We start from the raw sequence: 14,697 nt of genomic DNA, 5'->3' as shown, positions 1-14,697 counted from the left end.
CCGAGGAAACTCACCTCACCTGTACTTCCTCCCTCTGTTCAATGACCTTAGGACTCCTGGCACTGCACACCGAGCGGACAAAAGAGCCTGTGGCCCTGGGCACTTGCCCCCACCAATGTCTTAGAGGGCTGGAGCTCTCTGTCGCCCAGGTCCTGCCATGAGCCACATCTGCTGCCGTCCAGCCTCATGGAACCAGCTCTACCTTTTCCTCCATGGAGGGACCAGGGGCAGTGGTACTGATCTCCCTGGACTGACCTGGCCCTGTAACCTTAGTCTAGGTGCTCACTCATCCCTCCTGGGCCCTAGCAGCCCTTTCTCTGGGTTCAGCTTTGCCCAGGAAGGGTCCCCAAGGGAGCAGGGACAGGCTGTGTCTGATGAATGGCAGCCCAGAGTGGTCAGACTCCTGGTTCTGCCTTCTGGTAACGGAGGGATCTCAGAGCCTCAGTTTAGCAAGGCCCATCTGGCAGTGGGTGGGAAATTAGGGCGCACATGTAGGGGCCCGCTATCTGTGGACACCACGGCAGATGTGAAACAGCTGAAGAAATTGGGGATGTTTAACCTTGGAAAAGAAAGGCTGGGGCCTCGAAGGCCCCTCTTCCAGCGTCTGAGGGCTGGCTCTTGGCGCTGGGTGGCCTGGCTGTGGGTGGCCCTTGAATGGGGGTTACCGGGAGACAGGATCCTCCCTAAAAGCCAGTTCGGCTTTATCTGTCAGCTCTATCTGTCCGATGACCCGACGATGCGCTAGGCTGTTCCCAGGCAGTCGGGAGCTCCCCACCATTGAGGGATGGGCAGAGGGGAAGGGCAGAGCAGGCGGAGGAGGTCTGGGCAGCGCAGCGTGGGGGTGCCGGGTCTCTGGGCTTTCAGCGGGAGGAGCGGGGAGGGTTTCTAGGAGCCCTGCGAGGCTGACCTGCAATCGCCTTCAGACACAGGGACTGGGAGCCCCGCCAGACCACAAGGCAGGCGCCCAGCATCCTGGGCTGGGCAACGTGCGGGGTGGGGGGTGGGGTCTGGTCTCCAGAACTGGGTGGGAGAACAGGAGATGGTGCGACTCGAAGTGGCCTTTGAAGGTTGGATAAGGGGTGGAGACCGAGCCTCCTCACCGCGTTGGGCCGACAGAAAAATGACGCGGTCCGGGGTCCTCGCCTTTAACGCGGCCCCCGGGGAGGAGACGGGAGGGGGAGGGGCGGTGCGGGGCGGCGCATGCGCGGCGCGGGCTGGAGCCGCCGGACAGTCCGGCCGCCGGGAGCGCGCAGGAGCCCGCGGGGAACCCCGAGAGCACCGGGACCCGGCGCGGGGGGCTCTGAGCGGCGCGGCGGACCGGAGCCCCCAGCGTGCCGGCGCCGCTGCCCGCCCGGGGCCCGGGAGCGGCGGCCAAGATGTCCGTTCCGGTAAGTACCGACAGCCGGCCGGGACCCCGGGTCTGTTGCCCCCGGCCGGGCCTGAGACCTGAAGCCGCCTGCTGCAGGCCTAATGCCGCGGGGGCTCCAGGCTGGGGGCGGGGGTCACCCCATCTGGGCCTTCCCGGGCCGGGCGTGGGGGTTAGCGTGGGGGCGTCTCCCCCAAGCCGGCCTCTATGCCCCTGCCTTTCTTTGCATCCTCTCCCAGGAACCGGCTTGGTCTGGGTTCCGTGCTGTCCCCTCCGGGAGCCCCCCAGGACGGCTGGCTTGACGGGGGCCTTTGTTGGCCCCGGGAAACCCCTGGGACGGCTGGGCCAGGCAGGAGTCCGTGCTGTCCCGCAGAACCCCCTCCCCCACCGGGATGGCCAGGCCTAGTGGGGAGAGGTCTGTGTCGCTCGCCGGGAGCCCCGCTCCAGGATGGTTGGGCCGGGTGAAGGGGGGAGGTGTGTGCTGCCCCCAGGAAACCGCCTGGGATAGCTGCCCTGTTGCGCTCCAGGGACGGCCCCGGGATGGCCAGGCCTGGGGCCGGGTGTGTATCTCTCCCGGACAGCCCACCCCAGGACTGCTTGGCAGAGTGCGGATCTGTGTCTGCCCTCGGAGAGACTGATGCACTCACTTTCCCGGGAAGTTTTCCTCTGGGTGCCGGGACCGGCCTTTTCCTCCGTCCTAGCTATGGGGGCTTCTCTTCTCGCCTGTCACCCCCTCTTCCTGGCCCAGCAGGCAGGCTTGGCCAGCTCCCAGGCCATCATGGCTCCACACTTAGGCCTGCATCTGGAGGCATCGGGCGGCCTCCTGAGGGTGGCAAGTGATCCTGGCCACCCCCAGTCACCAGGCCTCAGGTGCAGGCCCAGCCCGCTTTACAGATGGACAGACTGAGGTAGGGGCCCACAGCCTGCGTCCTGCCTGGAGGGGACGCCCTCTGGAGGCTGGAAAGCTGTGGCTTTCAGCCATTGTTTCTTTGCTGACTTAGGGTCTTTTCCGTCTGACAGGAAGGGGCAGTAGGCCAGAGTGCCAGCCCACCTGGCCGCCTTCCTGGCACTGCTCCTCACTCTTAACCCCTTTCTCAGGGTGAAGCAGACAGTAGGGGCTTCCTGGCAGGCCAGTGGCCTCTTAAGGAACCACCATGGGGTGTGTGGAGATTACGGGAGGTGCTGTGTAAGTGCAAAGCATTGTTATTAGGGAACTAGAGACCCCAGCTCCTGCCGCCTCCAGAGCGGTAATGCAGTTACAGATGAAAAAAGTAAGGCTTCCAGACTGTGCTGAGGTGAACTCCACCCCCCCACCCCCCCCACCCCCGTTCTGGTTCAGAACATAATTGCCTCATCTTTAGAATGAAAGAAGACAGAAAATGCTTGTCAAGCCCTTCTTCCCTCCTGCTCTGCTGTCCTGGATCTTTTCTGGCTCAGGGCATCAAGGGACCTGCCCTGACCCTGTGGGCACTAGCTGGAGGGGAAGTGGACCGTCTGAGCCTGCTTGAGGGCCTGGGGCTTTAGGGCAATAGTGAACGGGGAATGTAACTCAGGCCACATCACAGCCTGGATGGGTCTCAGTTTGGGAGGTCTGCACTTGATTTGGTTTGGTTGTCCACAGTGATAAGAGAGGTCTGGACATAGAATCTAGGGTGGCAGCCAGACCCCTTGCCTTACGGGACTTTGGGCAGCCTTCCTGGGCTCTGTACCTCAGTGGCCCCATCTGTCATGAGAGAGGTATGGCAGGGGGGTGGGTCTGACTTAGACAGGCACTGCTGTGGGCACCTGCTATAAAGACCTGAAGCCAGGGTCTGCCCAGTCCGTCCACACTCCTGTCAGCTCCAAGTCACTCCCCGTACTCCTGCCTAGAGCCACAGCCCTTGGGGGTTCTGGAGGGGGTGGGCAAGGGTCTCACCATCTGCCCCTAGTGGCTGGGCTGTCAGAGTACCCTGGCTCCCTCCTGGGTCCTTGGGCAGTGTATGAGCTGGTGGGGCTGGGAGGAGAGGTTCATTTCATGTGCTTGTGACTGGTGAGGCCCCTCTGAGGCTTCCAGGCTGAGCTGCCTCCTTAAGCCCTGCTCTTGGAACCCAGAATGGTGATTGCCCATGTGGTACTCAGGGATGTGTTTGGGTTTTAAGCACACCCGTTCATTTGGGCAGTCTTTTCCTGGATGGGGCTGACGCAGGCACTTTGGCCCATAGAAATTACAAGATGCTTCAGAATGGAATGGGAGGTGGTGGCAGGGAGAGAAGAGGTTGGGATGGGATGGGAAGAGGTTGAGCCGGGAGCGACTTACTCTTAGAGCAGGGCCTGTGCACGGATTAGCTGCTCTCACTCTGATATTTGACCCACATGGGCTCGGGGGCCCAGAGACGGGAGGGCACACAGGGTCATCCTGAGTCCCTGCTGAGTTGCTCCTTCCTCTTCCCTGAGCTGAGGGAAGTGCTCACGTAGCACCTGGAGATTTCCTTCCTGGCTGTTCCCTGACAGTGACCTTCGTCTTAGGCATGGCCATCTGGCACCCCAGGCCTGTCTCTTCCCTCTGGTCAGGCAGGAAGCATTTGAAAGGAAAACTGCCGTGCCACCCACCTGAGACCCCTGGTGGGCATTGGCATGATTCATATTTAGGAGCGACAAGATGCTGGCTGCCCCCTGGCACTGTCAGGCAAGAGGCCAGCTTCCAGCTTGGGGAGAAGTCCCCTGATCACTGTTCCTGCCACTCGTTTCCTGTCTGTGAAATGGATGCTATCATTCTAGCCTCTCTGCTCCTTTTTATTTATTTATTTTATTTATTCGTTTTAATTTAATTTTTTTTTTATTTTCCTTTTTAAAATTATTACTGTCTTTCCCTCTGCTCTTTTACTGATTGACGATGGGTCCTTTCAAGGAGTGAAGGCGCTGATGTGTGTGCCAGGAGCAGGGCTCTGGGCTTCACGGGCTTACAGAGGACCTGTGTCTTGCCAGGGTTGCATGGCCACTGAGAGACGAAGTCGGGGCGGAAGCCCGGTCTGGCAGGGTGCAGAGCCGGAAAGTGAGCGTCATCCTGCGTGGCCTCTCTAATTGTGGGGGCTGCGGCCTGTTGAGCTGTCCACAGAGGCCCAGGCTGCTGAGAGCCTGACCCTCGGCTTGTGGCTTTTCAAGTATGAGTTTATGTAACCCCTTCGGCACCCTGGGGAGATAAGGCAGCTGGGACTCCGAGGCTGGGCAGCTTGCCCCGGGCTGTGCGGTAGGGTGGGTCTAGCCCTGTGAGGCCCCAGCTGTGGTTGGTGGAGAACAGTGGACCAGGTGTGGCACCTGGTTGAACCTCCACTAGTGATCCCAGGAACCAGGGGTGGCTGGTTCTATGCCAGCTGGCGCTGTGATGGGAGAGCTGGCCAGGAAGCCAGGAGACTCTGCCCTGGGCTCACTGCTGGGCTCACTGCTTCAGGCTATGGACAGCTGAGGCCTGGTGGAACGGGCTCAAAACAGGACAGTGGGAGGAGGCACGGTCCTCGTCCAAAGTCCCCTGGTCAGTCTCCAAAGCACCTCCCTTGCCCCTCCTCCCACCTGGCCTTGGTTCTGCCTGGCCCTCCCTCTGCAGGAAGGGATCTCCAGCCACTGCCTTGCTCACCAGGTCCCTCCTGCTCACTCCTGCTCACCCTCAAGTGCTCAGGCAGAGGGCACCCTTCTGCAAAGCAGACCTCTGGGACTCGCATCTGTGATAGTGTGTTAATTATTGGGGCTATTTGGTTGCTGTCAGGCTCCTTCACCAGGCGGCAAGGCTTCCTCGGGGTAGGTCTCAGGCCTGCTTGGCTCCTCTGGCTCTGCCTCATTGCCCTAGCTTGCCCTGGCTGTCTGCTGAGGATGTGGCATGGGGAGTGCAGAGGAGCCCCCTCGGACAGGCAGCCGGGTCCCCCTGCGGAGAGCCCTGCGCCTCAGCTGCTGTCCTGGCAGGCGGGTTGGGGGCTGAGTGGGGGTTCCCAGAGAGGCTGCTTCGGGACCTGGAGGACTTTTGGTGGGTTGAGGGCAAGGGCTCTAGAATGAATTGTGCTGGCTTGTCTACACCTTGAGCGGTTACTGAAGCTGAGCCTGTCTCCCCATCTGTATTACGAGGAGGTTAACAGCACTCGTGGAGTTGTGTGAGAACGTGGCAAGGGTTGCAGAAAGCTCTTAGTAAGAGGCTAAGAAGTCATAGCAGCTCCCTTGCTTGAGGTTATGATCTTTTTCCTCTGCCACTGGCTGGTGCAGTGGCACCAAGTGATCACCCTTGGGGAGGGGTGATCAGCTCTCCGCGGCCTGCCCAGTCTTCCGCCAGGGGCCCTTTCTTGATGCTTGGTGTGTTTCCTGCTAAGGCCTTAGCGTGGGATGACACTTGACCCTCGCCTGCCCCACCTTGCCTACAGGACCCCTGCCTCTTGAGCTTTGGGTGGGCAGGTACTTGTTCTTTCTCCACCGACATACAGTGGCCTCCAGGAGGGCCACCAGCTGGCCCACCGTGCTCCAGGCCAGGTGGACACGCCCTGCACTAAGTGCCCCCGGGGGTGGGTACAGAGCTGCAGGCAGTGGAAGCCCTGGGACCCTGCAGTCAGTCCTCAGGTCTCATCTGCAGCAGCCTACTCAGTAAGGGAATAGCCACTTTGCAAGAAGGAGGCACTTTTGGGGGGGCTCAAGCCCATGAGTGAGGCAAGTGGGCCACAAGGGCAGCCCCCACTGAGCCGCCACTTCCCACCTCCAGGCATGAGGCTGGAGGTTCCCTAGGTCACCGGTGCCTGGGCTCCTGCCCCTCCCCTCCCCATGTCACTGGGTCACCTTCCCCACTGGGTCACCTTCACCTCCCCAGGCTTTGACTCCCCAGGCTTTGTCATGGCTGCCTGCTTTGATTGCATCCTGGTCCAACCCCATCGTTTCTTTGCTTTAGTCTTAGTTACTGTTTGCCGGGCCATTTTCTCCCTCTCTTCAAGAAAAAGAAAAATGTCTGGGAACAGGGTGGGGGCTGTGGTAGAGGTGGCATTGGACGCCTGCTCTGGCAGGATGGATGGTCACAAGTTGCAGCGCTAAAATTAATCCCTTCTCTAAAGGGGATTAGAGGCAGGGGGCTTTTCATTAATCTAAATTTATTATTTAAATCCCTCTAAGTTCCAAGAAGGATTTGAAGCAAATTCTAGTGAAAGACCCAAATAGTCTGGGAGCGTCAAAAGATCCAGAACTATGTAATGTATGGGGAAGGTAGGCATACATAACTTTAAGCTCCCTAACAGCCAGGGCAAAAAGGGTAACACAGTGGGTTTAGGATTGCAGTACCTATTTTTGGTATTCCTAATTCCCATGTATTTTTTTCCCTCTGTGCTTTGTTTTATTTTTACCGGTTGAGACTCTTTTTATTAAAGAATATTTTACATATATTGAAATGGACAGATGTTAGGTGAGTTTTGACTAATGCAGACCCCATATAACCATCAATCAAATCAAGATAATTAACATCTCCATCATCTCAGAAAGTTTGAAAGTGGCCCCTTTGCAGTCACCTGTCTCCAACCCTCTGTAAGGTGGCCAGCATTCTGATTTCCTTCATCATGGCTTAGTGTAGCCTGTTCTTGAGCTTTCTTTTTTCTTTCTTTTTTTAGAAAGATTTATTTGTTTATCTTAGAACGCACTAGTGCGAGCATGTTGGGGGAGGGGCAGAGGGAGAGAGAGAATCCCAAGCAGACCCTCTGCTGAGCACAGAGGCCTCGCAACCCTGAAATCATGACCTGAACGGAAAACCAAGAGTCGGACGCTCTGCCGACGGAGCCACCCAGGTGCCCCTGTGCTTGAGCGAATTTCTGTAAGTGGAGGCATGTAGTGATGTGCTCTTCGAGGTCTGGCTTCTTTCATTCAGCCTAACAGTTTTGAGATTTTCGTCCATGCACTGTGTATCAAGAGCTCTTTCTTCACTGTTACGTTGAGTCGTGTTCCATTTATGAACATGAAATTATGTACTTAGCCCTTTTCTTGCTGATGGATATCTGTCTCTGGTTTTTGTACGCTGTGTGTTTTCAGGTACTGGAACACTGGCATTGTTGCTGGTGTAATGCTGCATTTCAATATTTTATAAAACCCGATATCCAAGCACGTGTGCCTTGAGGCACCCGAGAGTAGTCTGTGCTTCCAGATCCTGGGTCCCCCAGATTTACAGCTTGTTCAGGAAGTGGGGTGACCATACACCTTTCTGTTCAGCCCTCCCCAGGGATCTGGGGTTTGTGTTCCCTCTTTCTGTCTCTCTTTTTTTTTTTTTAAGATTTTATTTCTTTGTTTGACAGAGAGAGAGACAGCCAGCGAGAGAGGGAACACAAGCAGGGGGAGTGGGAGAGGAAGAAGCAGGCTCCTAGCGGAGCAGGGAGCCCGATGCAGGGCTCGATCCCAGGACACTGGGATCATGACCTGAGCCAAAGGCAGACACTTAATGCCTGAGCCCCCCAGACGCCCTGTGTTTCCTCTTTCTCAGTTGCCCAAGAGGTGAAGTGTCTTAGGTTTTGGAGTCACCTGTGTGTATCCAGTCCATTCCAGAGGTCCTGGCAGGGAGATGCCTCCAGGAGAGCAGGAGGTAGGAGAGGGTGTGCCTTACCTAAGAGCTCCCCCATCCCTCCACCCTCGCAGGTCTGGACAGATTCCTGGGCTCACTCCTCTTTGTCCCAAGACACCCCACTGGGCAGACATTGTGACTCCGGGGAGCCCCAGCCTGGTGGACATCCCCCCACTCAAGGAATGGGGGCGGGGTTGCTGGAGAACCACTCCCTGCATCCAGGGCACTGCACACGTCCTGCTCTGCTCTTCGCACGGAGGGGTGGTGAGCCTGTGCTATTTTTACTAATCTTTACTGTTATTTGTTTCTACATAATGAGCCTGGTAGAAGATTCACACATCTGCTTAAATGCCACCTTTTCAGAGAGGACCCCCGCCCCTCCAGCACCCTGTATAAAATAGCCCCTGCCATCACCTGCTGTCTCTGCATTCTGCTCCAGAGCTCTTGTCCCTACAGACGTTCCTGTGTTTGTGTTTGTGCCCCTCACCCCCCAGGACACGGACCCATTTTCCTGGCAGCTATATCCTAGTAATGATAGGTACTGAAGAAATGACCATCACACTGTAATGTGGGTAGTGAGAGACCCCGCACGACCGGCGCCCCCAGCCTTGGGTGGTAGATACAGGGGCAGCAGGGCTTCACAGAAAGATTTTGCCCAAGGGTGTCACAGGACACCTCTTGTGCATCAGGGGCTCAGGGAAGCTCAGGGCACCTGAGCAGGGGCTTGGAGAGTTGGGAGGGCTTAGTGGGGTGCCAGGCTGGGTGGGGCTGGTGTGTGATCAGCAGGTGCATGGGTGTCCTGCTGACACCAGGGTGCCTTTGTCCACTGCAGTCTCGTGGCCTGGTGATGGGCAGGACTGCTGGTGTTGTTACACTGAGCAGACACGCCAGCCAAGGCTCTGATGGCTGAGGGTCCCATGCCAGCTGGAGTCATTAACAGTCTGTGGCCCTGTCCTTGTAGGTTCCAGCTGGGTGAGGACTGGGGTCTGGGTGTCCTGGGGCCCATGCAGCCTTTCTCTGTGGGCTGGAGCGGGGCAGGTGGGATGCCCCAGCAGTGCCTTCCCAGTGGGTGACTGCCTGCCGGAGCTCTGCTTTCTCTGTATTGTTGCGCCTTCCTGTGCTCTCACCCTGTTGCCCCCAGAGCCCCAGGGTCCCCTCCTGTGACTCCACTGCCCCTTCATGCCTCCCCCTGCCCTCCTACCCCAGCCAAGTGGCCAGGCCACATTGTTCTGCCCCTCCTGGGTCTCTGTGGGTGTGGGCACCTGTGTTCCTGCGGAAGTAGGCTTGGGGGGGTGGCAGATGGCATTTGAAGTCACCCCCCTCCAACTGCCCTGATATGCTGGGGCTGGTTGCTATGGGGAGAGGCGAGAGCAGATGGCTAGCTGGGGTGGCTTCTTGACCGCACCCTTGTCCCTGCCGGCCCAGGCTGTCAGCCAGGGCTGGGCAGCCACCAGCAGCTAACCGTTTTCTCTGGGCACAGGGACTTGTTTTCATTCCCCACCTCCAGCCAGGATCTTGCTCCTCTCTTCCCCTGCCCCCATTTCTTCTGCAGCCTCTTCTGCATTCCACCCCCAGGTAGTGTTGGGGGTGTGTGTGAGGATGCAGGGAGTTCCAGCACCAGCAGAGACGGCACGTAGGGCCGTAGGCCCTAACCTTTTCCTTACACACACGGGGGGACCTGGTTGTTGGTCCCAGCCTCCACTCACCTGCCAGCACCCAGGGGGATCCCATCGGGAGAGGTGGTCTCAGAAGGAGATGGGGAAGAAGGGGTGCAAAGGAGAAAGGGACTTGGGCCACCGGGAGTCTGTGCCCTGGGGTGTGGCAGAGGGCCTCTGGGAAGTGCTCCAGGGCCCAGTGACTGTTCACCAGCTCCAGCCTAGGGCCTGCTGTGAGCCAGCCTAGGGCCTGCAGTGAGCAGAGCTCCTCTCTGAAGCAGGCATCTCCCCCGCAGGTGCCTCTCCTGCTCTTTGATTTTCAAATTAGAAAATGAGGAAAAAAGAATTAGAAGAGTATTCAGATCCTTCCAATTCCCAGTCCTTGAAAGAGCCGGAGCAGGCAGATAGGGGAGGGAGCTGTGAGAAGGTGGGGGCATGGCAATCGCTGGGACCCAGGCCTGGATCTGGGAGGCTAGTCAGCCATCTGCCCTCACTGGCAGTGTCCCTGCACCTGGCAGTTCCACCCGCACCCTCACCATGGGACCCAGGTCTCCAGGCACTAGCCTGGGAGGAGGTGGAAGAGGATGGCAGGTTGAGATTTGGCTCTAGGCTGGTGAGTCCCCCAGCTTCCCACATTCAGACTCATCACGGACAGATAAACTGCCCCATTGGTCACTGGTCCCTCCATCCTCAGAGAGCAGAGGAAAATGGGAAAGCTCTTTATGTCCGACAGCTGCAACATCACCCTAAGAGTACATGCTCTGCACCGTTTGGGGTCACCTGGGGTGCTTTTCCGTGGGGACACACCTGGGTCATTGGGTGGGCAGGCTACAGTTGTAGCTCAGTTCCTGGTGGTGTGATCTGGGCGCAGCATGTCCCCTCTCGGGGCCCCTGGGGAGTGTTGGTTCTGACAGCCGGGGTGCAGGGGTGTCTGCCTGTGTGTGGCAGTGGTTCTGGACGCAGCCGGACTCACATCTTTACTGGGCCACCCGCAGGCTGGCTTCAGCTCACGGGCTGGTTTTGAGCTTGCCAATGTGAGTGGCCAGCCCAGGGGGAAGGCGTCAACACCCCGCGGCCCTCCAGATACATCATTTCTTCCTGTCCCCAGGGCTGGCAGCACTCACCTCCGGCCTCAGGAAATCCTTCCCTGCTGCCGCTCCCAGAGCTGGCCATCAGCTGACCCATGCAGCCACCCTCTCGTGCTGCTGGGAAAGGGGCTGCCTGCAGTCACACTGTGCAAGCCATTGTAGCCTGCTCTTGTCACTTCCCATTGTCACAAGCGTTTTCTTGCATGATTTCGGCCTTTGAAAGTAGCCACCTTAAGAGCTGCACAGTATTCCATGGAGAGGCCATTGTGGTCTAGCCAGTCCCCTACAGGTGGGCCTTTCAGTTAGGCCCCCCCTTTGTTTGCTGTTCACGTGCTACAGCAGACATTGTTGGGCCTAAAGCAAGAACAGTTCTTTGTGCGCTGGGTCTGACCCGAAGAAGATGACCCAAAAAGCCCAGAAAGTGGGAGCTGGGTCCCGAGATCTTCTCCCCACTCACCCCAGTGGACACTTTAATGGACAGGTGGGAACCGTTGTCCCCATGCGCTGGTCCCACCATGTTGCCTACAGAGACCGCTACTCTGGGCCCCAGGGGAGGGGTTGGTGATATCCCCCCTCCAGCCTCCAGGCAGGAGATCCCAGGCTGCCTCCAGCCAGTAACACCTTCTCTCCCTTCTCCAGGCTCATCCTCATGGCCCCCCACTGCCCTGCACTCCATGTTGGAGAGGTGGTACTGGGCCCCGGTTCTGAACTTCTGAACGCATTTGTGTTTGGGGGGAGTGCTTGCGTCTCAGCTGCTTGTCCTTTGGGGTCTCTGAGCCCTAGTGCCCCTGCCCCTTCGTTCCCATCCTGTCCTGTCCCGGAGCCCCGCCTGTCTAGCAGCCCCGTGGTGCCTTCCCTGGCCACCAGCTCTGATCCTTTTGTGGTGGGACCCTGTAGGGTGGGGCAAGGGGAGGTAAACGGGGTCTCAACCTCTTCATCAGGAAAGTGGGGCTAATCATGAAACCTGTTTTGCAGGATTGCTGTGGGCCTGAAATGAGCACATAGTCATAGAGCCCTTGGTCCAGGGCCAGCGTGGAGGCTGTCCTGGGGGCTGTGATCACTGTCAGAGCTTCTTGGCACTGAGGGTCTGCTTCCCCATACACCCCAGCCAGAGCCTGCCCAGTGGGTGCCCCTCCCCCAGCCATCTACCTGCAGGCCTGGGAGGGGGCAGTTCTCTCCCCTTCCAGTTACCACTCTTCCATCACAGTAGGGCACAGATCCTAGGGCCTTGATTACAAAGCGGAAATGCCATTCTGGGAGGCACAGGCTTGGGGAGTGGGAGGGAGTTTAAGTGAAAAAGGAGCAAATTTTTGAAATGCCTCCGCCTGAGCGGGGTTCCCCTCCCCCGCCTGCCGGCCCACACCAGCAACCCCGCCTCCAGGGCTGCTTTAATCCAGAGCCAGAGTCAGGAAGGTCTCCTGTTCCCTTGGTCCCAGCCAGCCGCCTTCTCTCTCCCAAGGCCAGCTAGGATGGAGTAGGGCCAGCCCGTTGAGGGCCAGGCCTTTTGTGTCCCCGCCCACCCCTGCAGAGACTTGCCTGGAGGGTTCTGCCTGGCTGTGAGGCCTGGTCTCCCCTCCTCTCCCCACAGGAGTGGAGACCCTGGAAAACCTAAGGACCCCCTGCATCCAGCACAAATTCTCACGCATGGCCCAGCTGGTTCGGATCTGCTTCCTTGGAACCTCTGGTGCTAGCTGGGCTGAGGACAGGGTCAGGGTTTAGGAGGGGCTGAGCCCACAGCTCCATGCCTGACTTTGGGGCAGAGACATTGAGAACGGTGGGAGGGGATGCCCTAGGTAGTGTTTCCCTGACAGCCGGCTCCTCTTGTGGGTAAGTGGGCAATTCCAGATAAGGGGGCCAGTCTTGGGGAGGGCATAGGGTGGCAGCTAGTTGCCCCATTCCTTCTTGAGGACTCTGGGTCACAAATCCCACTGCTCCTTACTTCCCCCTCCCCCCCAGGCCATGAGTTCTGTCTAGTGGGTCCCTGTGAAGTTTTGAGGAAATGCAGATGTCTAGGTCCCTGCACACCCAGTTTTTCTGAAGAGAGGAGAACTAGGAATCTGATTTTTTTTTAAAGATTTTATTTTTAAGTAATCTCTACACACAATGTGGGGATCAAACTCAACCCCGAGATCGAGTTGCATGCTCTACCAACTGAGCCAGCCAGGTGCCCCAAGGAATGTCATTTTTAACAAGCTGTCCCGGGGCCCCTAGCCCAACCCCTTCATTTTACAGATGGGAGAGGGCTGAGGTGGCCTACCTGCCCAGGGGCTGAGTCTGCTGAGCCCTGGGTGTCAGGTATGTGTTCAGGTGTAGGGGCAGCTGTGGGTCCACCTTGGGCTTGTATGTATTTTATAGGCCATGCCTGAGGGTTCCCTGCAGGGCAAAGCCAGGTTGGACCCACTGCTTCCCTGGCATTGTGAGCTGCCTGACAGGTTGGTGAGATCGGCAGGTGGTCTAGGAAACCGGCTCAGGAGCCTGGAGATAAGGCCCTGTACTGTCTGGGTCTGGAGCTGATTCTATCCTAGACATTGCTGCGGACCATTGTGCAACCCTGGATTCTGGCACACTCTGGCTGTGTGGGGGGACGGTAGCTGACCTGCAGCCGGGGGACGGGGGCTCCCTAGAACCAAGGCACTCTCCACTCAGTTTCCCTGTGGTGGTTCTTCCTTCCCTCTCATTCCTGCCAACCTCCCACCCCCCATGTTGTTGGGAATGGTGTTAGGCCTGGACAGGACTGACTGAGGGATTGGGGTGGGAGCAGAGCTCCTAGGGCAGAACTGAGACCATGGGGGGAAGCTTCACTATCGCTCCATTCAATTCAGTGGAGAAGGTGGGAGATGGTGAGTCACTTGACCCTGGGTAGGCTGGAGCCTCAGGCATGTCTGGTAGAACAGGATGAGCCCTGTGGCTCTGTGCCTCTTGGATTATGGGACCTGTTGGAGTTCCCAGCTTCCCTGCCTTGAGTCTTCATTTCATGGGGCTTTCAGGGTAGTCCTGACCAGAGTTGGTGAGGTGGTCCTTATTACTTTTCTGCCAGCTGCGGTATGCCCCTTCCGTGTTATTTCTAGATTCATATCTGAGTCGGAGGGCCCCATGGGCACGTGCGGAATCCCCAGGGTTTGGTGGGTGGTGAAGGCAGAAGTCGACTTGAGGCTAGCGTTATGGGGGCTGCAGCGGCGCATGTTGGAGGGGTAATCCCGGCAGTCTTCCCAGAAGAGGGGGGGTTTGCTTAGTCCTTGAGGAGGGACGCGTTCTCGCCCTTGAAGGAGGGCGGGGGGACGTGCATTTGGAGAAAAGGTGATATCCCCCGTGTCAGCCTCGAAGCCTGGTAGCAGGCGGGTGCCGTGGGGCGGGTGCCCTGTGAGGGGGGGGGTTAGGGGCGGTCCCGCTGGGCAGCGCGCGCCCGCGCCCCCAGGGCCGGCCGGCGGCTCATTTGCATGGGGAGCCACAGTGGCCAATGGGCGCGCGCGGCCGGGCATGCTGGGAGCCGGGCTGGGCCGGCCGGGCCGCGGCGACGGCTGCGGCGGCGGGCGGAGCGAGGTGGGACCTTCTCTGGGCGGTGGTGGCGGCAGCAAGCGTGGTGGCTGAAGCGGTCGGAGCCAGACCGGGACCCGGGCGGCTGCGGCCTTCTCGGGGCCCCGAGAGCGCGCGGGGCGGGCAGCTTGGTGTGCGCCCCTGCGGGGAGGCGGGGCCCCAGACCGGCCCGACACGATGAACTACCTGGTGAGTCCGGGCGACGCGGCCCGGGTCCGGGAGCGCGGGGCGGGGTCCGTGCTTCTGCGAGCGCCGACCGGCGTCCGCGTATCGGCTTCGAGGTGACCGCCCAGTCCGCGCCCGGGGCGGTCCCTAGCGAGAAAGAGTTAAATGAGTGGCATTTCCTGCCGGACCTGCGGGTCCTGGGAACCGCTGGCCGCTGGCGCCTTCGCGGGGCCGCGACCAGGCAGGGGTCCGAGGTTCTGGAACCCCTCTCCCGCCGTGGCGGGGGCGCCCGGAGGCGAGGACTACGGAGGATCCCAGAGCCTGTTTAGAAGGGCGGGACTCAGGGGC

The 14,697-nt window shown here is 59.0% G+C and overlaps 1 protein-coding gene across 3 annotated transcripts in view; it reads left to right on the top strand.

Annotated features, from left to right (window-relative positions):
* The first annotated feature begins 1,287 nt into the window (after positions 1-1,287).
* BCAR1 (BCAR1 scaffold protein, Cas family member) overlaps positions 1,288-14,697 on the top strand; it is a 36,676-nt gene continuing 23,266 nt past the window's right edge. Inside the window, exon 1 of one of the 3 annotated variants that reach the window (XM_040633597.1) lies at positions 1,288-1,388. In XM_040633597.1, the coding sequence (XP_040489531.1) occupies positions 1,377-1,388 (12 nt within the window). In that variant the 5' untranslated portion in view covers positions 1,288-1,376. Of the gene's footprint in view, positions 1,389-14,216; positions 14,374-14,697 lie in introns of those variants that run through there. The other 2 variants (XM_040633598.1, XM_040633596.1) reach the window with 2 other exon arrangements.

The sequence above is a fragment of the Ursus maritimus genome, unplaced genomic scaffold, assembly GCF_017311325.1.
Source record: "Ursus maritimus isolate PB19 unplaced genomic scaffold, ASM1731132v1 scaffold_19, whole genome shotgun sequence".
Lineage (NCBI taxonomy): Eukaryota > Metazoa > Chordata > Mammalia > Carnivora > Ursidae > Ursus > Ursus maritimus.
Note: the sequence above shows the minus strand (reverse complement) of the source record. Positions and strands in the feature narration are given on the sequence as shown.